The sequence below is a fragment of the Ictalurus furcatus genome, chromosome 16, assembly GCF_023375685.1.
Source record: "Ictalurus furcatus strain D&B chromosome 16, Billie_1.0, whole genome shotgun sequence".
Classification (NCBI taxonomy): Eukaryota; Metazoa; Chordata; class Actinopteri; order Siluriformes; family Ictaluridae; genus Ictalurus; species Ictalurus furcatus.
The window spans coordinates 19,221,981-19,247,782 of NC_071270.1; the positions used below are offsets into that span (position 1 = coordinate 19,221,981).

General features: G+C 39.9%; 3 protein-coding genes across 4 annotated transcripts; 2 read left to right on the forward strand and 1 right to left on the reverse strand.

The window, feature by feature from the left end:
- The first annotated feature begins 1,394 nt into the window (after positions 1-1,394).
- On the forward strand, positions 1,395-5,274 carry macir (macrophage immunometabolism regulator). The gene is made up of 2 exons (XM_053646141.1): positions 1,395-1,574; positions 4,192-5,274. The coding sequence occupies exon 2, from the start codon at positions 4,199-4,201 to the stop codon at positions 4,829-4,831; it is 633 nt and encodes a 210-aa protein (XP_053502116.1). The 5' UTR covers positions 1,395-1,574; positions 4,192-4,198; the 3' UTR covers positions 4,832-5,274.
- Positions 5,275-12,209: 6,935 nt separating this feature from the next.
- LOC128620754 (lysozyme C) lies at positions 12,210-14,507 on the forward strand. The gene is made up of 4 exons (XM_053646016.1): positions 12,210-12,380; positions 13,344-13,502; positions 13,671-13,746; positions 14,353-14,507. The coding sequence occupies exons 1-4, from the start codon at positions 12,254-12,256 to the stop codon at positions 14,417-14,419; spliced, it is 429 nt and encodes a 142-aa protein (XP_053501991.1). The 5' UTR covers positions 12,210-12,253; the 3' UTR covers positions 14,420-14,507.
- A 42-nt stretch (positions 14,508-14,549) lies between these two features.
- pdzph1 (PDZ and pleckstrin homology domains 1) lies at positions 14,550-20,276 on the reverse strand. 2 transcript variants are annotated; one of them, XM_053646015.1, is made up of 3 exons: positions 19,943-20,276; positions 19,264-19,399; positions 14,550-18,269 (listed from the first exon to the last, which is right to left on the reverse strand). In XM_053646015.1, exons 1-3 carry the CDS (start codon positions 20,136-20,138, stop codon positions 18,170-18,172), a joined length of 432 nt encoding a protein of 143 aa, XP_053501990.1. In that variant the 5' UTR covers positions 20,139-20,276; the 3' UTR covers positions 14,550-18,169. The 2 variants fall into 2 exon arrangements, with proteins under 2 accessions (XP_053501990.1, XP_053501989.1); XM_053646014.1 differs by lacking the exon at positions 14,550-18,269 and having other exon boundaries at positions 18,346-19,399.
- Between the last annotated feature and the right edge of the window lie 5,526 nt (positions 20,277-25,802).

Sequence of the window (25,802 nt, forward strand, 5' to 3'; positions counted from 1 at the left end):
AAAATATAGTGCTAAGACATTTAATTTTCACTCACTTGGTGCAAAATAATTGTAAAAAATTGAAAAGATTGGCTCCTAAAAACACTTACTAGCTAAACAGATAATACCATTTTAGGATTTTAACTCAATTACAAGAGGTTGGAATGCACGAAAGGCAAAAGGGTAGAAGTGAAAGTTAATTTGATTCACTATGCCAGTAAAAATATACATTATATAAATGCTTTTAAAACCCCTTGAAAAGACAAATTACAGAAAAGATGAATTAGATGTGAAGAACGTGAGGTGAAATGAAAATGGTTTGACATGAAAATGAGAAAATAAAAATCTACCCAGGTGATCCATAACCCCAAGCACATTACAGGGAATCTGCTGAGAGGAAACATAAGGGGAAACTGCTATGTTTGATTGGTTGTTTATTCAAAGTGTGTCTCAATGACTCTCTGGCAGAAAACCTTTGTGCCCTCCCTGATGCCCTGTTAGAAAAGAAGAAGGGCATGTGTCTGCGGGAACTGAACGGTCTGCAGCACACTAGGGAATATACCAGATCGGTCACTTGGATCTAAAAAAAAGGAGTTGCACTGCATTAAATGAACGCTTATTGCTGCTATAACATAAGTGAGAACTAACTTCTCTCTTAGATTTTCTACGTCATTAAATCTAAACAATAAACTACATCATTACATCTAACTATACACTGTTAAAAAGCATGCTGTGTTGTACATTAATAAATTAAGCATTGTAATAATTGGCAAATTGTTGTTGTATAAGCATAATAACACACTCCAGAGTGTGGTTATAATAATAATAATAATAATAATAATTTTAATTTATATAGTGCCTTTCCAGAGCTCAAGGATGCTGTACAATACAATGATACATAAACAATGAACAATCATGGACAAGCACACAATGTGAAAAACAATAAGCAACAAAACACAGAAAAGAAATACACAGGACTGAGAAAATGCATTATAACAGATTAAGACAGATAACGCTCTATGAAAATAATACAGTTAAGTGGGATGGCTTGCGCATTGTGCTGCATCACACCCCTTAGCGTGCATTATTTTTGTATATCAGCACGGTAATCAGTGTGTTCCTTATTCCTTACTGTAGAACCCTGGTGTGTGAGGGTGTGGAGGAAGACTCGGAAGACAGGTGAGCTCCAAGCATGTGTTTATTCAGTCCACACATTCAAAACTCAACAAAACCAAAACAACTCAGAAACGGGTCCATTTAATTGATTTTTGTGAAACTACTAACACATATTTCTGCATATCATTCAATGCATTTGTGAATTTGTTTCATTTCTGTAAATCTCACTACATTTATTTTGTGGATAATCGTAATCTATTTATTTGGAATTATGAAACAATTCTAACGCCATCCCTGCATCCTTCCCTCACATCCTAAGCGGGTGGAGCTAAGATGCACGGAAAAGACACGAGGAAAGGAAATGAGGATGCACACAGCAGTGAGAATTAGGAGGATTTTGACTCTTGTGGCCTTCCATAAGCCTGATACTACACTGACAAGCCGAGGCGTGTGTGGACAGAGCTGGCTTTGCCGAACAGGTTTGTTTTGTGTTTTCATTCATTCACGCTCATAAATACGATCAAATAATGCAGGATAAATCCTCTACGACTCGCGTTACAGCTCAGGACTTTGATTATAATCTTTAAGTTGTAATGGTGGTGTGATGTTAGGGACATTTCTCAGCCATAACTCCCTGCTAGAGGATAGCAGCAAGCTATCGAGCTAACCACAAGGGATGCTTCTGGTTCGGTTCGGATTATTTTCCTGGAAAATAAACAACAACCCCCAAACCGAAAGTAATTTGCGATGTTTATTTTCTAAAATGTAACTATTTATGTTTTTAGCGCTGTTTTCTAGCAGCAGTGTGCACGAGCTGGCGTCCTGATGATCACAATGGAGTTAGCATTTAAGCTAAAGGCCGCAAATGACATTTAATCCTCGTTTGTGATTTAGAGGTTATTGTGTAAATTCGATCAGTTCATGGGATGAACATTTTATTTTAATTCTGACAGGGCTGCTGCTTTTCCGGTTTTCTCTCCCTGACACACAGCCTGATGATGATGATGATGATGACAGGTGATTTTGGCTTGGTGTGGAAATAAAAGAAAATTCTCCCCTCACTCAGCACCGGATCCATATCGATTATTTTATCCCCCCACACATTTCAGCCTGTACTTACATTTTCAGTTGAAATTCTCTCTCATGAACGAGGTTGAACAGTGTTTTGTGTCAGCTCGTGAATACAGCATCATGTGTATAGTGAATGGATCCCAACCATTTTGTGTACACAGTGGTGTAATGCTGTAAAGTCAGATTAAAGCTCGAGGCAGGACTCAGTGATGGTGACTGATTTGTTTTTGCCTCAGAAAAACATTTTCATGCCAGTGTTGCTGTTGACCATATGTTTGGCAGAGCAACGCGCATGACCATATGTCCATGTTATTCAGGCAGACTGGCACTCTTCTGGGATTCAGCTCCATGTTATGACTCAGGGACAGATCATGTGTTTGTCTTTGCACGTGTTGTTTAGTGTATTGACTTGTTTTTTGATGAAGATACAGGAGTAATTATAGTGTAGGAATACACGTAATGTACTTAATATTGATATCGGGGATGATGCTGACATGAAACCCTGGATCAGATCATCGTTGTTCAGATCAACTGTTCAGATCCCGTTCACTGACAAAACACGGAGCCTTCAAATGAACAAACAACACAAATTGCATGACGTATGCTACCCTAAGCCCTGCCATTTCTCACATCTGGTATTGGCTGATGCTGGTATCAGTACTGAATATTAGAAAAGCATATCACGCAAGTTCTCAGCCCTGGTCCTGGAGTATCTTGCACATTTTCGCTCTGATAAACCTCGTTCAGCACTATTAATCTCACAGGTAAATGCTGACCTGTTGTTTGGTCCCTCCAGGACTCACACCTGTAGCTCAGCTGGTAGAGCGGGTTGTCCACTAATCGTAGGGTTGGCGGTTCGATTCCCGGCCCACATGACTCCACATACCGAAGTGTCCTTGGGCAAGACACTGAACCCCAAGTTGCTCCCGATGGCAAGTTAGCATGGCAGCTCTGCTACCATTGGTGTGTGTGTGTGACACAGTGTAAAGTGCTTTGGATAAAAGCGCTATATAAGTGCAGACCATTTACTAAAAGGTTTCATTTACCAACAAACATCAGTGACTACGTTTACTTGGACAGCAGTAATCTAATTATTGACCTTACTCTGAGAAAGATAATAATGTGATTAAGGTGTTTACATGAGTCGCTTTTAGAATACTCCTGTCATGTTCCCGTTTTGAACTCTCTTGTTCGCCGTAAAACGTAAAACTGCCGTGTGTGATCGTGTCCTGTCGCAAAATGCGGTGAAAACTCCCACACGACGCTCATAATGTGATTAAGGTGTTTACATGTCACTACTACACGTCCATAATGCGACTAAAACAGGAGTACTCCACCTGTCTTAATTAGATTATTGCTTACTTCGATTATGACCTTAATTAGATTAAGGTAAGTAAAAATTGCTGTTTACATGGTAGTTTCTTAATTAGAGTATGGTCTTAATCGGATTAAGAGTGGATTATTGTTGTCCATGTAAATGCAGCTAGTGGGAAGGGCCGTGCAGAACAACTTCGTGCAACTGTAATTTTGCCAATTCAATTATTTTTCCACAAAATAATGCACAGAAAACTCTGCAAATTGCATAGTAAATTTGTTTTGGGGGAAGGGGGAACCCCGCAGCATAATCAAGCATTTTTTTTGGCTTCAACAATCACGCAATCCTGTACGAACGGTACTGTGGTTTATTGCCTGGCGCACCTCCTCCAGTGCTCACAGGGTTACCCTGCTTGTCCTTGAGCCTTGCTAACATGCCTAATACAACCAAAACTGTACAGACCTCCCCAGTGACTAAGGTTGTGTCAAGATCCACTGGCACCATTAATGCATGCTCAGTGCTGCTGATTCCGTATGGCAAAAACGTGCAAGACTCTGGGTACTCCAGGTCAGGGTTGGGATCCTGTGATCTATGAAATGGGGAAGACGTGGCTTTGCTGCATCCTTAATACGGACTGATTTCAAAGACGAAACATTTCTCTGTTGAATTTTCCCGTTCTCTACTCTTCTAATATTCTCTCGCTCTTCTAGCCAGGCCATGTCTTTAAAGATGGAGCTGGATGTCAGTGGAGTGTCACGGACCCCCGTGTCCGTTTTACCCGCTGCTGAGGTCAAAGCCACACTAAAGCCTGAGGTAGAGAAACCGCGCTGCTCCAGCACGCCCTGCTCACCCATCAAAAGTACTGTCTCAGGATACCAGATCCTCCACATGAACTCTAACTACCTGGTGGGCTTCACCACTGGAGAGGAGCTTCTCAAACTGGCCCACAAGTGGTCCGGGCCAGAGAAGAGCAGCACGGAGGCGTTGCCTGGTGCCATCCAGAAACCCGTGGATTTAGGGATGCACCGCGCGTCACGCGTTTACAAAACCAAAAGCCGTTACTACCAACCTTACGACATCCCTGCCATTAACGGGCGACGCAGAAGGCGAATGCCCAGCTCAGGCGACGCCTGCTTCAGATCTCCAGCGGCTGGGGAGAGCAGTAAGGCCCTGCACGGCCCGCTGCCCCTCTGCCTGCTCAAGGCCAAGCGTGCGCACTCCAAATCTCTGGACTACCTCAACCTGGACAAGATGAATCTCAGCGAGCCGGCCGACACCGATGTGCTGCAGTACCAGCTCCAGCACCTGACACTGCGCGCCGAGCGCATCTTCACCAGGAACAAAACATGAACGGATGAAAAAGGGCCAGTCGCACCCACAGCCAGGCCTGACACACCCAAGGAACTGGCTGCTGTTTTTGGGCCTTGCGTTTCTCCAGTCAGATCATAGGCAGTTCCTGTAGTAAAGGCACCCGTAGGCCACTAATCTCGTTATTTTAAGAACTGTTTGTTAACCAGAAGGTTCAGTGAGGTCCAGCTAACTTAAACTTTAACCTGTGAACAAAGTGAAGTTGTTTTAATAATGTGTGTGTGTGTGTGTGTGTGTGTGTGTGTGTGAGAAGGGTGAGGCTGAGTTTGTTCAGGATTAGCAATAAACTATATGCTTAACAGTTGCTACTACTGTATGTGTGTGTGTGTACGCCTGTGCTGAGGTGAAAATGCCTCAATTGCAGAAAATGTACCTATAACCTGCACTAGATCATACTGTTAGACATCTGGATATCATTTTTTTTTTTTAAAAACCGGGTTAGCATAGCTCACCGTGGTGTTCTCCTAACATTAGCCTTTTAGCATTAGCATCTTCACACCTGTAGATGTGTCAGTAAGTGAGCTCTGCACTCATTTGCCTGTCAGTTAGGCAAAACTCTTTCATGTAAAATAAAAAACAACAACAGACTGTTACACAACATCGAAGTTATTTACAACAGTTGGGCTAGATAATGCTTATGTTCACTCGCGCTAAGATTAGTGCCTCACATACACACTATTAATCTCCCTTTTCTAGTTTCTCGAGCTGGCATATTGTCTAGATGTTCACACTGAGTAATCCAGCATGGTTATTTACGCCATAAATGAAAAATATTTGAGGACAATATGTGGTAATATTTATGTCGATCGATTCACATGGGGGGGATTTTAATTGAATTATTATTATTATTATTATTATTATTATTATTATGTTTTCTTATGCTGGTGCACAGAATTGCTACTAAAACAAACCAAAGGATGAACTTTGGCTGTCCTGGGAAAAACTTGATTGATAATGCGAATTTTTTTTTTTTTTTTTTTTTGTGTGTGTGTGTGTGTGTGTGCGCGCAACAACACCTGACAATCATATTTTTACCCAATAATCCAGACAGTTATTCCTAAATCATATTTTTGGTGCTCATCAGGCATTGTATTTCTCATGTCACACTTCTTATTGTGTCTCATGCTCTTAATATTTATTACTCTAATAAAATATTTATTGATGACTATTATTAACTAGTAATATTACGAACACCACCACAGTTAATAGTGTGAATCTGATGCACTGGTTTGAGGCATATATGATGTTTTTGTCTTTTTTAAGACCAGCTTTTTCATCTGAGTTTATGGTTTTATCAAATACTTTGTTTTTATAATCCCCAAAATGACCCTGATAGTTTGAGTGGATTACACTAGAGAATTTACTTTTAATTATTATTTTTTGTTTAATTGTCCTATTAATACTGATTTGATTCACTTTTCCTTAACGTGGTGTATGATGTAATAGTTTAACACTACAATAATATTATTATCTGTCATTTTTGGTTGTTTTTTCCCCTGTGTGTGTTTAGTGGACCATTTGTCCAATGCCATGTCGCTTTTGTTTCTTCCGAATACGTTTCTGGTTTTAGGATTATTCCTCGATTATGTCCGTTTTCTCTGATTAAAACGCCATGCACTTCTCTTTTTCCTCAGTTTATGTTGTCTACATTTGTGTATTAATAATATGTTGTATAAATATGCTCGGCACCTTAGATTCACAGATATTGGTGATGTATTGGTCATGTTTTCTTCTGTCTTGACTGAACTGCATAACATCTTGTTTACATATTGACTGTTTTATTTTAAGGCTGTAATGCTGTTATGAGTTTGTGCTTCTTCTTCTTCTTCTTCTTCTTCTTGTTTTTCTTTCTTTTTTTGCTTTGTTTATGAATTTGATGAAAATTTGAATTGAATTTGATCAACACGTGCCATGAATGTAATGGTAAAAGAGTGCTGTTGTGTTCTGTATCTCGTATATTTTGAAGGTTAGAAATGGTTTCTGTGACTCAGGACTGAGCCAGACTGTTTCTCTACTTCTGTTTATCAGTTTATCAGTACAGTAATACTGGGACAACAACCTACTCCTAGCTTTCAGCTCATGTAAAACTGCAGGCATTTTTGCTCTTTTAGTGTTCATTATCTCTCTCTCTCTCTCTCTCTCTCTCTCTCTCTCTCTCTCTCTCTCTCTCTCTCTCTCTCTCTAATGAACAGTAAAAGAGCAGAAAAGCCTGCATTTATAAATGTAACCACTAAGATCAAGTGAGTAATTTAATAGGAGCAATGTGACTATTACTATTAAAATGTTAATAGTGTAGTATTTAACATTGTTTGTTTTGGTTATTTTTCCTTACTACGGCTATTGCCACAATGCAATGTTCCTGGACTCTTAACGGCTAAAATGAAACCTTTTCACCATCACGTTGTTTGCGATCTAACACATTTATACTGTTCTTGCAACACCATCCCATATTAGCCTGCTGTACTGTTTTGCGCCTTGTGTGTGAATGTGATTTTCAAAGATCTGTCAGGGCACAGCAATGATAATGAACTTAATCTTAGCCTCACAGTGCTTCTCTGCGAGGTGTATAGACACAAGGAGCCATGCTAGGTCCCAGTGCCTTGAGCTCTAGTTAAATGACATACGACATGCTGTATGTCAGTCTTTTCTGCTGATTAACACTTCTCTAGCTAGTATGTTTACATCCTTAGGGTGAACAATGTTAATCTGTATTCTGTAGGCTGACCGCATTTCAATTTCCTTGTCCTGCTGAGTGTTTGTGTGACCTGCAATGCTTTCATCTGTATTAAGTTGAACCTTACACTTACCATTATTAAAACACTACGCTGCACTTTTTGTGTGTTTCTTTCCCCTTTAATGAAGCAGATGGGGAGCCTGTAAAGAACAGGCTAATTAAGGAATAAAACACTACAGTGAATGCTGTTCTAAGGAAGAAATTTAGTGACAATGTGGTGTATTGCGTTACCGCGCTGAGACAGCACTAATGCCACTAAGATACGACAGCAATTTGCTAGAAATTCATCGTACTTTAAAAATAAAATAAATAAATAAATCAACTTATAGTTACAGTTAAAGATATTTATTTTCGTTCTATTTCTTGTAGCTGTAAACAGTTGTTCCCGCACCAGCCTTACTGTAAAAAAAATAAGATCTTTCTCTCTTGAAGTTAACAAAACAAACACATCACATCTAATCACATAAGGGAGAAACTGTCCTGAAGACTCCCCCGTATACCTTCACCATATCACTCGTTATAACTTTTTTTGGTTGTTAAATTGCCCCTGAAACCAAAATCGGTGTTTTTGTACCTGACCCTTAGTGTTATCGGCACCACTACAATAGTACATTTAGGGGAGAAAATGTTCTAGAGAGCATTTAATGATAGATATAGAGAGAGAAAGAATAAAAGAATGTTATTGGAATTGCAAAGTACCAGAAGTGCAAATAGTAACAAAGTAAACAAGGTGCAAGTTGAATACAGGATGTCCAAAAGTCTCCATACACAGGAGAAATTGACCCTTTTTTTGCAAAATGTAACTTTATTTCTAAAATATCTTCTATATGATTGGCATTTTTTTGTAAACACACAAACACATATGGAGTCGTCTCTTGCACTCAGGATGAACTCATGTTAACACATCTGGGTGGGGGTGGGGAAAAATCCAATGAATCTTAAACAACAAAGTGTTTTGGGATGTAGTCAGTTTGCATTTTCTTTACTCAATTAGTTACACTCTATTACAGTTTTTTTGGATAGCTTTTACTGGGAATCTGTTGTAGAAAATGCTTTGTTGTAAGCTTTTAAATAGGACTCCCTCTATATGTGTAAACTAAGTGACTGTTTAGGATGCTTGATGCAGCATTTTACGGTGTAACTTGTGCCTTTGCTCGTGATGTGGCTTCCCTGCAGTGCTTTGATTGGACATAAGAGGGCAACATTTCAGCACTGTAGTCTCTGTAACATATTTTCAGTAATATCATTTCCACTAGAATCAGGGGATTGAGCTTTGATGTCTGGATGTCTCCTCCTACCATCACACTTTGGAACAAAAATAATCATGTGAGCTATATACATTTTGATAGAAGATAAATAATTTGCAAAATTTTCATGAATTTCCATACACACTTCCATCCATCCATCCATCTGTACCACTTATCCTTACTGGGTCGTGGGGGAACTTGGAGCATATCCCAGGGAGCATGGGGCACAAGGCAGGGGACACCCTGGACAGGGTACCAATCCATCACAGGGCACAATCACACACACATATTCACACACACCCATTCATACGCTACAGACACTCTGGACATGCCAATCAGCCTACAGTGCTTGTCTTTGGACTGGCGGATAGACTTGCTGCCATAGTCGGTGTTCCCAGTGTTATAGGGTGTTCGGCCACGCACCGATCATGTCACTTGCCCACCGTGGCACCGCCCCACCGTCGTTTTGCTTTTTTATAGTGATAAAAATTATTTAGTTCAGTTAGAGAATGCACGCTACAATTAAAAACTGAACGCGTCTGCTCAGAGTCAGAGTCACAGCACAGATCAGCAGGAGCCAGATTTCATTTATGACATGACGAGAGTGAGGTGAGCTGTCTGACAAGACGATGGCGGAAGATTTGGTTTCAAAGCGAAATGTAAAAGTGCCTATTTGGCAATATTTTTGACTTAATGAGTCTTTATTGATCACATATACATTACAGCACAGTGAAATTCTTTTCTTCACATACCCCAGTCTGTCAGGAAGTTGGGGTCAGAGATGTTATATTAGATGTTATATTTTGAACATTGAACAATGTGCTCCTCCTCAAATTAATCTTCAGGATAACAAGGGGGTCTGGGCACAGCTGAAAATCCCAGCAAATCAAAAACTGGACTGGATGTAGTATGGTATAACGATAATGAGTCTTTATTTATCACATATACATTACAGCACAGTGAAATTCTTTTCTTTGCATACCCAGCATGTCAGGAAGCTGAGGTCAGAGTTATCCATGATACAGTGCCCCTGGAGCAGAGAGGGTTAAGGGCCTTGCTCAAGGGCCCAACAGTGGCAGCTTGGTAGTGCTGGGGCTCGAACCCCCGACCTTCTGATCAGTAACCCAGAGCCTTAGCCACCACTGCCCCATCATTGTTGTCTTTTGTTGTTGTGTTTTTCATTAAGAATAATAATGAATCCGCTGCCCCCCTATTGCCGGGCATTCATAAGCGATTTAAACGCGAGGAGGAAATACCACCATGATACCGGTATTGCCTGTGTTGTCACACGTCGATTAACCGGTGGGAAGATTTCCTCACTGTCACATCCCTACTGGGGGAGGAAACTGGCACACCTGGATGAAACCCCAGAAGCACTGGGAGAATATGCATACTCCGTGCACACAGGACCGCGGCATGAATCGAACCCTCAACCCTTGAGCTAACCACTAACCACTGTGCCCCCTCCATACACGCGTATATGACTTAATTCACCTTGTGTTAGTGACAGCACTCTGACTATCATCATCCACTTTTACAATCCAAAGTGTAAGATGTGAATGATTTTGAGTTCACCTAACAGGGTTTAGACCTTTATTGTGACAGCATTTAAAGCAAAGAAATGAATGCTTTAAATAATGGAGCCTCAATAAAAGACAACACACGCTTTTAGAGAAAACTACAGGTTATTAGTTGAGTACGGCTATTGTTCTGCCTGATTATTTCATCTTCAGTGATGGTTTTCAATTGCTTCAGGTAAAGAAGTGAAAAGAAAAAAACCCTGAATAATTCTAACTACACTTTAGACTTCCTCCATCCTTACTGGCTAGGAAGTGGAGCTATTTAATGCTTAAACTAATGTGTCACTTTCCTGCATACAAGTAATGCCATATTATTATGTTTTTAAGCTTTATGTATAGTTTGTAAAGAGATGGATAATATATTTTAGAGCTTTGCATCAAAAAGGCAAAAGGCAACTGACCTTCACTTATAAAAACGAGGGCAAGAGTGCAATAACAGTATGCAAGCAATTGTGGATAAATGTGATATCCATTATCACTGGGGAAAATGGGCTTCAAGCCAATATTTGATTTTGAAATCATATATTTACATCCTGGTACAAATTATGGGTCTTTGCAAACAATTTGTGGAAGCAAATAAAGTAAAGTTCATGAGCAGGATCTTGCATTTTAACTTATGCCATTTTAAGTAAACACTTCATAGCCTGACAGGAGATCTTAACATATACATTGACGAATTTCCAAATATTGTTAGATTGCAAAACCCAGCGTTCCTTGTGGCTCGTCAGTGGTCTTTTGCAATTCTGGAAATTTGGAAGTGAAGTGTGTCTGACATTGTCAGCCTTTTAATGATGTTGAAATGTAAAATACGTCAGTTTAGGCCAGTGTAAAAAGTTTGCACATTTCAAAAGATTTCAGCTGCCTCTTTCATTGTATCAGACTTGGGCTATTTGGAAAGTCTGACTGAGAAGAACAAATATCCTCAGGCATTACACTACAAATTTAAACTCCATCTGAAGCACCACAGTTCAGTTTACAATAACAGGGATTAAACCTGCATGCATTATGCTACGTTTTCTGTTGGGGTTTATAGGATTTGATTGTATGGCTATTTTCATGCCATATCATTTCAGTTCCAGCTTGTAACATTACAAAATGTGGATACGTTCAAGGGGGTGAATACTAACGCAAGGCACTGTACATGCCTAAAATGTCTAAAAATAAAATCTGGACCAATATTTTCTGACTCTGTTTCTGGATACTTGTATGCTGCAATTGTTAATGGGTTCTGAACACGGAAAACAGCAAGAGGATGAAGGTTGGGAATCATTAATCTAGGAAACTGGACTTGTGCAATAAACTTGAACACATCATCACCTATTTGAGGAACTTTATTAGTTCTAATGAGTGGCATCTTCAAGGTTAACATACAGTATATTATGTAATCAGTCACTGTCTCCTACGGAACAATATCCCATATTGGCTTAAATATTAGGCCACATGCAAAACACCTTTAATGCAAAAGATAAGAGACCAGACAGTCTTTTGACAAAAATAATACAGAAAGTGGAAGAAAGAAAATAGACAGGAAAACCCAACATCACATGATCCTATTTGGCACCAAAAACACATACGTGCCATTTCTAATCATTTTCAACTTTCAACTACTTATCTCAGAAAGATAACCACGGTGTTGGAGTGCTTTTAATCCACAGGACTAAGCAGTTTAAACATATATATTTTTTTCCAATTGCACTTCTGTCAACAAGGGTAGAGAAAGTTTGCACGACCTTCAAAAGGCCAGCAATCAATCCACTTCCTCATATGACCCGTATATAAGTGCAGAGCGGAGAACAGAGGGCACAGAGAATTCTTCAGTGATTCGGTCTCGAACTGTAGCACAATGAAGGCTTTGGTGTTCCTTCTGCTCCTGGCGGTTGTAAGCGCTAAACGGTATGATCGGTGTGAGCTGGCAAGAGCCATGAAAGCATATGGCTTGGACGGGTATCGTGGCATCAGTCTGGCTAACTGTGAGTAAACTGGTATTTTAATTTAACATACTATACAGTACGTCTTTTCATTGTGCAGAGGAAGCTGATGCAGATAAGGAAGTTAAAGTAAATGTTCTAATATGAATAGGATGCTATACAATACAGTATACATGAATACAGAAGACTATTTGCTATGGTGCAGCAGGTAGCATTGTCACCTCACATCTCCAGGTTCTGAGGTTTGATCCTGCACTCGGGTTCTTCCTGTGTCAATGTGGGTTTCCTCCCACCTTCCAAAAACCATTCCAGTAAGTGTGTGTGTGTGTGTGTGTGTGTGTGTGTGTGCGTGTGCATAGTGCCATGCAATGGACTGGTGTCTCATCCAGGGTGCGTTCTCGCATCACACCCAGTGTTCCTAGGATAGGCTCCAGATCTTTTCAGTAGTTACTGAAAGTAAGAAAGTTTGATACCATCAGTCATGAGTGCAGAGAATGTTTTATTGACCTTCATTAACACAACATTAGACAACACAAATGACTCCATTTGATTTGTTCTACTAATATGTTCTTGTAATTGCTTTATCCTGGTCAGGATCCTGATGGATACTGGACGTGACATATGAATATACCCTGGATAGGACACCAGTCCATTGCCCACACACACACACACACGGGCAGTTTACTTGCTATGTTTAGAAGATGGGAGGAAACTGGAAAACCCAGAGGAAGAAGGAGGAGTACGAAGTACAAGTTATTTTTTAATGAAAAATAAACCCTAGCTAGAGCATCACACTTCCTCTTATGAAAAGGCAGAGATTCAAACGGACATGCACTAATAATAATATATTATGTACTGAATGTCAGTATTTGAAAAGTCTCAGAATAATATCTATTTTTTCAAAAGTAACTTGGCTTCCTTTGGGAACCAAAAAGTAAGGGTTTTTTTTCCATGCGTTAAGTAGAATTACTGTGGTATTTCTATGAATGCTGAATATTTTTTTAGGGGTTTGCTTGGCCAAACATGAATCTGGTTACAACACCAAAGCCATCAACCACAACACTGATGGATCAACGGACTATGGCATTTTCCAGATAAACAACCGTTGGTGGTGTAGCAATGGAAGCTTCCGTAGCGCGAACGGGTGTAAAATCTCCTGCAGTGGTAAGAAACGTCTCATAGATCTATCCTTCAAATCAAGATCTTGAAATGATAAGATTCTGACAAGCCTGTGATTTTTAGATGTGAGCTATAAAGTTTCATCTCAACACTAAAGCAATGAAGTTGAGCAAAGGCTCATGTAGTTGTCATAACACTTGCTTTCTCAAACAGAGCTTCTTACTGATAACATCTACCAAGCTGCTCAGTGTGCCAAGACCATAGTGAGACAGCAGGGCATTACTGCATGGTAAGAGTATCTCACTAATTTAATGCACATATGGTGGACTTTTTAATTATGCAGTGGGGTCTAAAAGTCTGTGACCACTAGTGAAAATGCTTCTGTTTGGCATTCGTTTTCAATTGACTGTAACACAAAGGTTTTCGTCACATATCATATGATCAGCAATAAGCCTTTTTCAGATGAATCGGAAGCTACGATGTTCCGTGCCGAGTAAACATGGAGAGATTCTTCACTACTTCTCTCTCAACCTTACCATGCCTCAGGTTCAAGGACGTTTACAGAATTGTTGGACTGCACTCTACAGTTTAAGAATCAAGGCTGAGCAAGGGCTATGATTGCGATATCCCACTTCTTTCTTTGGTCTCCGTTTGAAGGAAAGTCATGAAATACGTTTGGTTTTGTTTAGAATTGCTGCAATGGGGCACGCTACAACAACACTTACACTTAGACTCTGCCATTGTTCTCACCGGAAGTAAATTTACACCGTGATGGCGAGTGCCGGAAACACGAAATCGAAACGAAACAGATTTTCAATGTTGGTCTCAGACCTTTGGACCTCACTGTATGTATATGATTTATTCATTTATTTATCTTCCTTTTTTTTTTCTGCAGGGTGGCATGGCGTAGATATTGCCGGGGTCGTGATGTAAGCTCTTACACTGCAGGCTGTGGAGTTTAAACAAAATCATGAAATGACAACTGCTTTAATTATATTAAACTTGAATGTTTAATATAATCGAAACAAATCGTTGGTAACGATGAAATAATAGTGCATTAAGAAACCAAATCATCTGGTAGATCCTAGACACAGTGCTCTAATTACTCATAATCTGCAATGAGCTCATTAAAGTCTGTGTATACCTTCCAGCAATATCAACAATGCACAAATAAAACATCTAAATACAGCAACATACAGTGTTTATTTATTCATTTGTTTGTTTGCTTGTTTATTTATAATATTTGTTTAATTACACGTCATTTATACAATATAGTACATGGAATGAAGCTGGAAGAAAATGACACAAAACATTTGTAAAAGAAAAACACTCTACAAAGTAGCAAAACTGGATGAAAGGACAGAATATAAATGTAAGATAAGCACTGAAGCCTCTCATACAACACCTAAACTGAACACTATGTATGTTACAGTACTGCCTGACTGAACACAACCATGGCTATGGGTTAAAGCCACACAGACACTGATAGAGGAACAGACAGGGGTTTGATTATAATTCTTATACTGCTGGTAATACCTGGATTTTAAAGCAATGAAAACAGTAATGTACAATAAATGATTCACTCTAATGTATCATTTTATATTATCCATTTATAATAAGTCCAGACTGCTACACTATATAGCCAAAAGTGTGCCCCCCGTTGCTGTTATAATAACCTTCACTCTGCTGGGAAGGCTTTCCACTATAATACTTTGGAGCATGGCGGTGGGGATTTGCTCATTCAGTCACAACAGCATTAGAGAGGTTGGGCACTGATGTCTGGTGAGGAGGCCTGTCCATGTTCCAGATAATCCCAAAGTCGGGTTGAGGTCAGAGCGCTGTACAGGACACTCGAGTTCTTCCACTCCAACTTTGGCAAACCATGTGTTCATGGAGCATTGTCATGCTGGAACAGGTTTGGGCCTCTTAATTCCAGTAAAAGGAAATCTTAATGCTACAGCATATAAAGACATTTTATACAGTTGAAGGTTTGGGGAAGGCCCACATATGGGTGTGATGGTCAGGTGTCCACAAACGTTTGGCCATATAGTGTATGTATAAAGAAACATATGGCAGAAGATACAAAGTAAAACTCACAAATTAAAAAAGACCTTTTGTTGAAAATGTCATGTAACTATTGTTTTAAAAAAACAACAATAAAAAAACAAAAAATAGCACAAAAAACACAAAACAAAACAAAACAAAATAAATAAAACAAATACTTTGTACTTTATAATTCTTTTATACAGTAAATAATAAGTATAGGTGGGAAAGTGGGGTCTGTAGCTCCCTCTAGTGGCGGCTGTATAGCGTCTTTGAGTCAGCAAAAAGTTTAAACAGAAAAACCCCATAAATGAAGTTAAAGCTTTGTATTATATTCAAACGAATTTAAACGAATAATTATATTTAAAATGTATATATTTTTATTTAGAAAATTTGTTGAGGAAAGGTATAAGTTGAACAATAGTTTGGCCAATCAAGGACATTCACGTTAATGGCGCCCACACATTTGGCAAACAGCAGTCAGAGAAAAAATATCATTTCACCCCCAAGTAATACGTAAAGGAAAACTGAAATTAATGACAAAAATACTAGAGGACAAGTATGAAAACAATAAAAATGTTGAAGTTTGAACAGCCACTGCAGCAGGGCTCGCATGAATAGTTAGACTTTGTTTATACAGCACCTGTAATAGTAGGTAAGCTAAATGTAATGTGTTTGTTACTAACACTGCCGATGGGCAGTTGTTGTTTCCAATAGTTTTAGTACCTCTGTGTGTGTGTGTGTGTGTGTGTGTGTGTGTGTGTGTGTGTGTGTGTGTGTGTGTGTGTGTGTGTGTGTGTGTGTGTGTGTGTGTGTGTGTGTGAGAGAGAGAGAGAGAGAGAGAGAGAGAGAGAGAGAGATTGAGATTCATTAGGGACGTGTTTAACTTGGCTACACATCCCTTTCTTTGAGCCACTTGCTAACAGGAACCAATTCCTCAGCTAATCCCTCCACTAATATTGGCACTCTTGGTAAATATGAGCAAAGAAGGCCGTGAAAATTGTCTTTATTGTTGAACCTTTTGATCTTTTGTTAAAAAAAAATAAAATAAATTACAAACACACTGCTCTCATGGATATCAAGCAATTGCAAACAAAACAGCGGTTTATATATATAAAAAAATCTTTGTTAAATATAGGTGTGCAACAATTACTGGCACAGTTTTAGTTAATAATTTGTGCTACCTCCCTTTGCCAAGATAACAGCTCTGAGTCTTCTCCTATAATGCCTGATGAGGTTGGACAATACATGGCAAGGGATCTGAGACCATTCCTCCATACAGAATCTCTCCAGACCCTTCAAATTTTGAGGTGCACACTGGTGGACTCTCCTCTTCAGTTCACCCCACAGGTTTTCTATGGGTTTCAAGTCAGGGGACTGGGATGGCCATGGCAAGACCTTGATTTTGTGGTCAGTAAACCATTTTTGTGTTGATTTTGATGTATCTTTTGGATCATTGTCCTGCTGGAAGATCCAACCACGGCCCATTGGAAACTTTCTGGCAGAGGCAGTCAGGTTTTCATTTAATATCTGTTGGTATTTGATAGAGTCCATGATGCCATGTATCCTAACAAAATGTCCAGGTCCTCTGGCACAAAAACAGCCTCAAAACATTAAAGAGCCACCACCATATTTAACCGTGGGCATGAGGTACTTTTCCATATGACTACCTCTCTGTGTGTGCCAAAACCCCCTCTGGTGTTTATTGGCAAAAAGCTTTATATTCGTTTCATCTGACCACAGAACCCGATCCCATTTGAAGTGCAGGAAGTGTCTGGCAAACTGAAGATGCTCGAGTTTGTTTTGGATGAGAGTAGAGGCTTTTTTCTTGAAACCCTTCCAAACAACTTGTGGTGATGTAGGTGACTTCGGATTGTAGTTTTGGAGACTTTCTGACCCCAAGACACAACTAACTTCTGCAATTCTCCAGCTGTGATACTTGGAGATTTTTTGGCCACTCGGCCATCTTCTTCACAGTGCGTTAAGGCATATAGACAAACGTCCTCTTCCAGGTTGATTCATAACATTTCCAGTTGACTGGATTTCCTGTTCCTAGTCACCCAGGTGTACTAAAAATGTTTTAATAGTAATGGGAATATACTCCAAATATATTTTTCCCTTATGAATTCATTCAGGGTGCCAATAATTGTTGCACACCTATAATTATCAAATTATAAACCTGTGTTGTGTTTGCAATTCTTTGATATCCATATGAGCAGAGTATTTTTGTGAATTTTTTTTAAACAAAAGATCAAAAGGTTAAACAATGAAGAATTTTTCACAGCCTTCTTTGCTCATATTTACCAAGGGTGCCAATATTATTGGAGGGCACTGTATATGGCTGATAGAGAATGTTCAGAATAGGTTTTAAAATTACATTTTAAAAACCAAATTAGTTTAAAGGTTACCAGAACTTTAGGGGAACTTTCTCCAAACCATGGCAGATTACCGCAAGGTTATTTAAATGTTACGGGAACGTTAGGGTCTCATTCCCCTAACCATAACACGTGACTGTTATATGTCTGTAAAGAAAACTTTCCTGAACAAAACTGAACTATTAAAGTTCAGAAACTCAGAATGTTCTGGGAATTAAAAAAAAAAACTTTCTCCAGAACATTTTGGGAACAAGTGGTTCCACATCTGGCCCACGGCCCACCAGTTGATGAATCCTACATTTTGGTTTCCTCAGGAGGCCGACTCTTATAATATTGAAGTGCCTGATGCAAAGGCAGCCATTTTCCTATAGATGTCTTTATTGCCCCGATCCACCTGTTAACAACAAATAATGTAATGTTAGGTGACAGAAGAGCACCATTTTAATTTTACAGTTAAAGACCTGCGTGCATGTACACATTATAACAAGGTACAGTATATTAAATTACATGGACACTATATGACCGAAAGTCGGTGGACACCTGACCATCACATTCATATGTGCTTGTTGAACATCTCATTCTGGATTTAGTCTCCCTTTTCTGTTATAATAAACTCCACTCTTCTGGGAAGGCTTTCCACTAGATTTTGGAGCGTGGCTAAGGGGAACTGTTCATTCAGCGTAAGAGCATTAGTGAGGTCAGGCACTGATGTCAAACGAGGAGGCCTGGGGTACAGTCGGCAGTCCAGTTCATCCTAAAGGTGTTCAGTGGGGTTGAGGTCAGGACTCTGTGCAGCCACTCAAGTTCGTCCACTCCAACTTTGGCAAACTATGTCCTCATTGAGCTCACTCCATGGAGGTCAGGTGTCCACACACTTTTGTCCATATAGTGTTTGTACTTATGGAGACGAACTGTCACAACTCACCACGCTGTGCATTTTTTAACTACTGTCTCCAAATCTGTGGTGTGTTCTCACACACAAAAAAGCAGTCTATGTAATGAGTTCCACACATTTTTCTAAGTGGTCTGTTTTGATGTAATTTATGTAATTTAAATTTGATTTAATTTTGATGTTATTTCATGTGCGTAGTATTAACTTCACAGTACTAACTTCATCGTGAGTAGATTATTGCATGCTACTTATGCTGTACTTCAGTCATAGTACATGTTGTACTTTGCTTTATGTGAGCATGACTATCATCTGAAGATGATCATTTTTGAATATAGCTATACAGCAGCTTCACACTCCTGTAGTGAGAATTTTACATTTCCCTGATGCATACAGCATGTACAATGACCAAATCATGAAGTGTCCACATTTACATAAGGTTACATAAGTATAATGCAGATAGCTTGAAAGTGTTTTAATGTAGTTTTTTTTGGGGTACCGTTTGTTTTCATTGGCATTTTCAGCACAGAGGTAGAACACTTTGAACTCTTCTGATGGGGGTTTGAGCTCAATAGCGGACCTCTTGAATCCTAGAGGTTGTTCCCTCACTGTGTAGCCATGCAGGTAGATCCCACCTGTGTATCACAGCAAACAAAATACAGTAGGATTTAACATGTACACAAAACGGACATTGTATTGTCTTCTAAAAAACCTGGTTAATAAGATTAGTTACTTGACTACTTCCTCTGGTGCATCATCAGCACGGTTGGAGATTTATGGTAGTTATAGTAAGTTATGGTATGGTATGGAAGTCTTTTTTTTTTTTTTTACAGCAGGAGAAAGAAGAAAAAATAGTGAAGGATTGAGAGCTGCTATATCATAAGTGATAACAGGAACTAACTTGTTTCATGGCCATAACTATAAATGGATAAAAAGCATGACATGTAATTCTTTACTAAACATTTAATAAACAATTTGCCAATTGTTAGCATTGGCAAATTGCTGTGGTATAAGAGGAATAAAACTCTCCAGAGCATGCTGTAGATATAATCCACAACACCCCATGCTGTTGTTGATTATTTTCCTACAACAGTACACTACAACAGTAGTGTGTTGTATATATTACAGTGGATATTTACCTAATTTCATGGATTAAGCATGTGTTAGATGTGGCATACCAACTGCATAGGTTGATCGTATGCTGGCGTAGAAGTAAAGGCATCCGTCCTTTAGGATACAGTAGTGCTGCACCCCTGAGTCCTTGTTTCTGTCCAGCAAGTTTAGAAGGCCGAGGCATTCGGGCTTCTTCACAGCCAGAGGTGGCAAGTTTGAGTTGTGGCGTGTCACGTCCACCCACACGTGATTCTGCAACATGAGTCATCACCGTTACAGTCCTTACTGTTACCATGACAACACCAGTGAGGACATTTGCTGACTGTAAATTGGCCATTAAGCTGTGTTATGTGTGCCTGTGTTGTTCAGTTTTCTGATTAGACAGTATGGTTAGATTAATATTGGTATTCTGTGCTGGTCCATTAGGCCATTCTCCAAAATCAGATTGCTATATTTAACAGTGGATGAACATATGCACTACTTATTTGTCATTTTGTCTGGTTTTGTTGATGGAATGATGGCCTATTATTCTCAAGAACTACTGACTATTGCACATAAATGTAGGTACGTCCCAGATATATTCCAGCTAAAAGGTTTTACCTGTGTAATGGGGTGAACGGCTCGTTCCAAAACTTCCAACCACCTGAAAAAAAGGAAAGGATATAAAGAAGGCAATAACAAGCAGCATGTTTCTCAGAATAACTGTAAGAAAGGAAAGAAGTAAAGAAGAAGAAGAAGAAGAAGAAGGAGAATAAGAAAGTCTCTACTGTCACATTGTCACAAGTACAGTACACATTGAAAATCTTTATTATTTATTTATTTATTTATTTGGAATTTTTTTGCACATCGTAACTTAGGAAGCTGGGTTCAGAGAGCAGGGTCAGCCAAGATACAGCACAACTTTACAACCTTAACCACCGATGGAAAAGACCAGCATCAAATTTCATTAAAGTAGTTAAAATAATAGATTTCTGGTTTAAGGAATGCATTCATGATAAATATATTATAAGGAATGTATTCTAAAGGAAACCAGGACAGGGTGAATTGATGCTCACTATCAGAGAGAGGGATTTTTATATAATTATTTGGGACGGTAGTTCAGTGTTTTTTAATAAGTAAATGATCACCTTCGCATTTCTTGGTTTGATGTAGCACAGAAGTAATAAACACGATTTCCAGCAGCAGGAGAACATTTGAACACAAATGGCTTCCCCAGACTGGTGTCAGCCTCCACCACGGCACCTTCCAGCCGCATGACTGCCAAAGCATGACTCTTTCCTTCATCCTGACACACACACACACACACACACACACACACACGCACACTGAGAACAAAGCTCAATTCTGGATACATTGTGAAGTCCACATTCTGACCCACCTCTTATAGTTTATTCTCAAAATTATCATTCTTTTAAACAGTTTATATACAGACAGTTATTTAGAGAGATAAATAAGATATTATAAGATAAATAAACTCACTCTTTTGTTTCTGTAGTAGTAAAGGCAGCAGTCATGTCTCAGCACAAACCACCTCTTCCTCCAGCCTTTGAGCCAACTGGACTGAGTGCGTTTGTGCAGGTAGCCTCGACACGCAGGCTTTGGTGTGTTTGGGGTGCGACCGATATCCGAACCAATGGTCAGAATCAGGAGATCAGGGCCTGTTTGACATGCCACAAAGATTAAAGAGAAAAAAAAACATAGCCTGCATAGGTTTTCTAAGTGTAAATAGTTAACTGATCATTGTTTGCTGGTCACATCAGCACTCAGGGTTTCCTCTCCTCGCCTTCAGAGGTCACTGTCTCCCCAGTTTTGAACTTCCACCTGTTCTGTGTTTTTATTCATTTGGCAGCATAGATATAGCCACTGTTAGTCTTTGTGAAGTCTTGCATTATATTACCAGCATTTCTGAGCATTGTCTATAAAGATAATGCTCTCTGGTTTACTGATGTCATTTTCTATCCTATGGTAAAAGGCTTTTGGGAATATGCCTGTTTTTCTCGTTCCACTCGACTCTTTGACCACTGGATTTGTTCTCTGCCTCTTTTTTGATCTCATTATCTGTCCCTGCTTATTTGCTTAGTAAAAATATAAAATTAATGTCAGAAGACTTTTTTTATGCATTGTATATATGATTTGTATGCATATAGACAAATTGCATACTATATTGTGCTAATTTCAACAAGTTTAACATAACAGTAGTAGTCAAGAAATGATTTTGGTCTGAAGTGCACTTTTGACTAGAGATTTAAGAAATCTTTGCCAACATACCTTGCCGAGCGAGGTCTACTGCCTCTGAGTGTGGCACACCCGTGACATCGGTACCATTAACCGCCAGCACGTAGTCTCCAACCTTTAACCCTGCCTCCTCTGCTGCTCCATCTGCAGTCAGCAGGGAAAATATGTATGGCTTTATGTTTTACCAGTATTGTAGTAACAGAGTGATCTTGGTATGAATGCTATTTATTAATTTATTTTTTACACTGCGACTGTAATGACGAAGCATGAAGCCAAGCAGGCAGGCAAGTAAGGCAGATGAAATGTCGGACTTGTTAACTTAGTCTCATGATGATCAATTTTATCTGGTCCACTTACTTGTGTCTACTTCTGTCACGATGATTGGTTTGGAGTATTGAATTCTGAACCCCCACGGATATTCTCCCAGTCCTTTGCTGATTTTCACAGTTCGTTCACGAACTTAAAAAAAAGACAAGAAAATTCAGTATCATGCATTATTAAGACTGTTATCTCATATAGGGAAATTTGCCCTAAAGCTCTTATAGGGAAAACTGCTTTGATGGTTCATCACTTATTAATGCTCACCTGCTACAGGTCGAGGGCGGTTACTAAGGCATTGTATGGTTTCGTTTGGATTGGCGTCATCTCCCCGATAAATCCATGATGCTGAATGGAAAGTCTCAGTATAAAAACCTCTGTCTTCAATATCTCGGAGTGAAATGTCAACTGAGCGGGTGTCCTCTAAATTCATTGTGTCTGACCAAAATAAAAGTAAAAAAAACCCAAACACTTTATGATAAAGACTTTGCAGTAGAAATGATTTTATATAGTATACGTCTTGTTGGTTGAATATTTGTTTGGTAGTTCATCCATCCATCCATCCATCCATACATCCATTTTCTGTACCACTTATCCTACATAGGGTCGCAGGGAGCCTGGAGCCTATAACAGGGGACTCGGGGCATGAGGCGGGGGACACTCTGGACAGGGTGCCAACCCATCGCAGGGCACAAACACGCACACATTCACACACTATGGACAATTTAGAGATGCCAATCAGCATACAATATACGTCTTTGGAATGGGGGAGAAAACCAGAGGAAATCACCGAAGCACACGGAGAACATGGAAACACACAGGCAGCAGCGGGAATCGAACCCCCAATGCTGGAGATGTGAGGCAATCGTGCCTCACAAATTACATCTAAAAAATTTTTATTTAAATGGCAACATTTTTGTGAATTACACAGGCCTAGAGTTATGGATAATTTGCCTTTCTTTTTTTGTCACAGTTCACAAATTTAAGTCAACAGACTTTTATGTGGGTGACACAGTAGGCAGTGGGGTGTGTTGTTGCCACACAGCTCCAGTCCCCGTTTTTGCTCTTGAGCTCTGGTCTATCTGGAGTTCTTCCAGTGTGTTTCCTTCAAATTCTCATCATCCAGAAACATGCCAATAGGTGGATTGGCTACTCTAACTTGCCCATAAGGGTGGTGGGTGTGTGTGTGTGTGTGTGTGTGCGTCCGTGTGTGTGTGCATGTGTATGTGCATGGTGCCCCGCGATGAACTGTTAACTGGAATAGGCTCTGTATCCACCATGACCCTGACCAGGATAAAATGGTTAGTGAAAATGAATGAATAAAAGAACTCTTATGCATGCATTATTAAGTTTGCCTGAGTCTTCCCGGATCTCTGCTGACCACTGTAGGTTTGTGATTATGTACAGTACAGACTCTCTGTCGGCTTTTATAACATTATCACCTGATTCGTCAGTGATGTTGCTAGTCATGGAACTCTCTTCTGTAGAACCCCAATGTCTGCTCTCCTTGAACAGCTTGCGTTTCTTTGCCCAGCGGTCTGAGGTTTCTTCAGCATCTTTGGGGATACTTTCTCCCGGCTTCAGGCGCTCCTTGACCTTTGCTGAGGCTATAAAAGCAAAATACAAATAACAAAAGTGGCATTTTGTACAACATCACATCTTTACAGGTTGCACAAATAGAGATATTCAGACACAAGTCTAGAGCAGTGGTCACTAGCCCTGTTCCTGGAGAGCGACCTTCTCCAAACAAAATCTAACACCTGTTTTAGTTAATCAAGAACTTCTTAAGGCAATGATTAGATGGTCAGGTGGGCATGATTATGGTTGGAGCTAAAGTCTTCAGGAAGGTAGATCTCCAGTAACAGGGTTGGTGACTACTGGTCTAGAAGAATTCATTACATGTCGCGTCAGTATTAGTTTGCCCCTTCTGTGTCTGATAAAGTTTTGTACCTGTTTTTTTCAGACCTTTTTCTGTTTGGCTGCAGGCCTTAGCTGAGGAGGTACGTCTTTCTGCTGTGTAGGAGAGCTCTTTGGGTTGCTCCACATCTACATGTTGTCTCTGGCCCTCAAGCTGTTCTTTTGGAGATGCAGAAGTTGGTTCTGTTGCTGATTCATGGTTTTGTACAATGTCTTCACTCATAGTGTACACATTGTGCAGAGATATCTGCTCATATTCCCCTATAACGGTCACTATTGAGCTTCGCTTTTTTTGGCTGGTCACAGCTTCTTGCCTCTCATGTGTTTGTGCTTTAGCTCCTTTGTGGAACCCATAAGTAATGTGCTCTTCTGAGCAGCAAACCAAAGGTGGGGTCACATGGATAAGCAGATTCTTCTGATGGGTGCCATCAGTTAGAGCTACTGGACTCTCCACCTCCATCATCTCTTCATCAAAGCCACTTTCAGTCACCTCACTCTGTTCCTGGGGGTCTATTGAGGAACTCTCCTGATCAACTGTGCCCACACATATCTGATCAGCAACCTCTTCTGGCTCTACTGGTTCATGTCGGTGCTTCGGAAAGACATCTTCTGAAGTCTTGTCAGACACTGATGGACAAGATGGGGTCTTTGCTGAAACATATGCCTTGATGTTGGGGATAATGGTGTAAACACCACCGAAGGAGCTTGAGTTTGGTTGGGAACTGGTGCTGCTGAAGGACTTGTGATTCTTTCTTTCAGAAATGCTTGCTCTCTCATCCTCCAGATGATATCTAGAAGCTTTCTCTGCCTGACAAAGTAGTGACTGCATGAAAAATGAGGAGAGTGTGCCAGAGGAAAAAGACTCTCTGCATAAGGTTTTGCTTTCTCCATTGTGACTTGAGTGATATGCCACTCCTGGGTAAGTTCTCCGCCTTTTTCTTGGTACGTGTATGCAAGTACTTGATTGAGAATTGGTGCTGTTGTTATACATTTGGATATTCTCTTTATGGTTGTGACTTGCTGATGCCGATGATCTCGAGAATTTCTTCTGAGCATCAAGTTCACAGGGTTGAGTACAGTAAGCTGTTTTATGTGCGCTTGGTATTGGAAACTGGCCCTTTGACACCAAAATTTCTGGGTCATGCTGAGGATCCTCCTGTTCTTTGAACACATTACTGTCATTTATATGACAGGACACTATGTTCTCTGTGAGGTCCTGTAGCACATCACTTTCCTTATCAACAAGCCTGGGTGGAGGAGGAATATCCCGTAAGGTCTCATTACTATGACTGTCAGGTTGAGAGAACCAGCTACGTGACAGCCAGAACCCATAAGGTGATGAACAAGTAGATGATCCATCCAGCAGCGTGAAATCAGTGTCTGTGTGTCCACCAGCATGGGGTCTGCAGAAGTGATCTTTGCAACAGCTTTTACAGCAATCTAGCTCTTCTTGGC

Coding starts and splice junctions, on each gene's coding strand:
- macir (XM_053646141.1), top strand. CDS start 4,199: ATGTCTTTAAAGATGGAGCTGGATGTCAGTGGAGTGTCACGGACCCCC.
- LOC128620754 (XM_053646016.1), top strand. CDS start 12,254: ATGAAGGCTTTGGTGTTCCTTCTGCTCCTGGCGGTTGTAAGCGCTAAA. Junction 12,381..13,343: donor TGGCATCAGTCTGGCTAACT/GTGAGTAAACTG, acceptor ATATTTTTTTAG/GGGTTTGCTTGGCCAAACAT. Junction 13,503..13,670: donor GTGTAAAATCTCCTGCAGTG/GTAAGAAACGTC, acceptor TTTCTCAAACAG/AGCTTCTTACTGATAACATC.
- pdzph1 (XM_053646014.1), bottom strand. CDS start 20,138: ATGTTGCAGAATCACGTGTGGGTGGACGTGACACGCCACAACTCAAAC. Junction 19,400..19,942: donor ACGATCAACCTATGCAGTTG/GTATGCCACATC, acceptor TGTGATACACAG/GTGGGATCTACCTGCATGGC.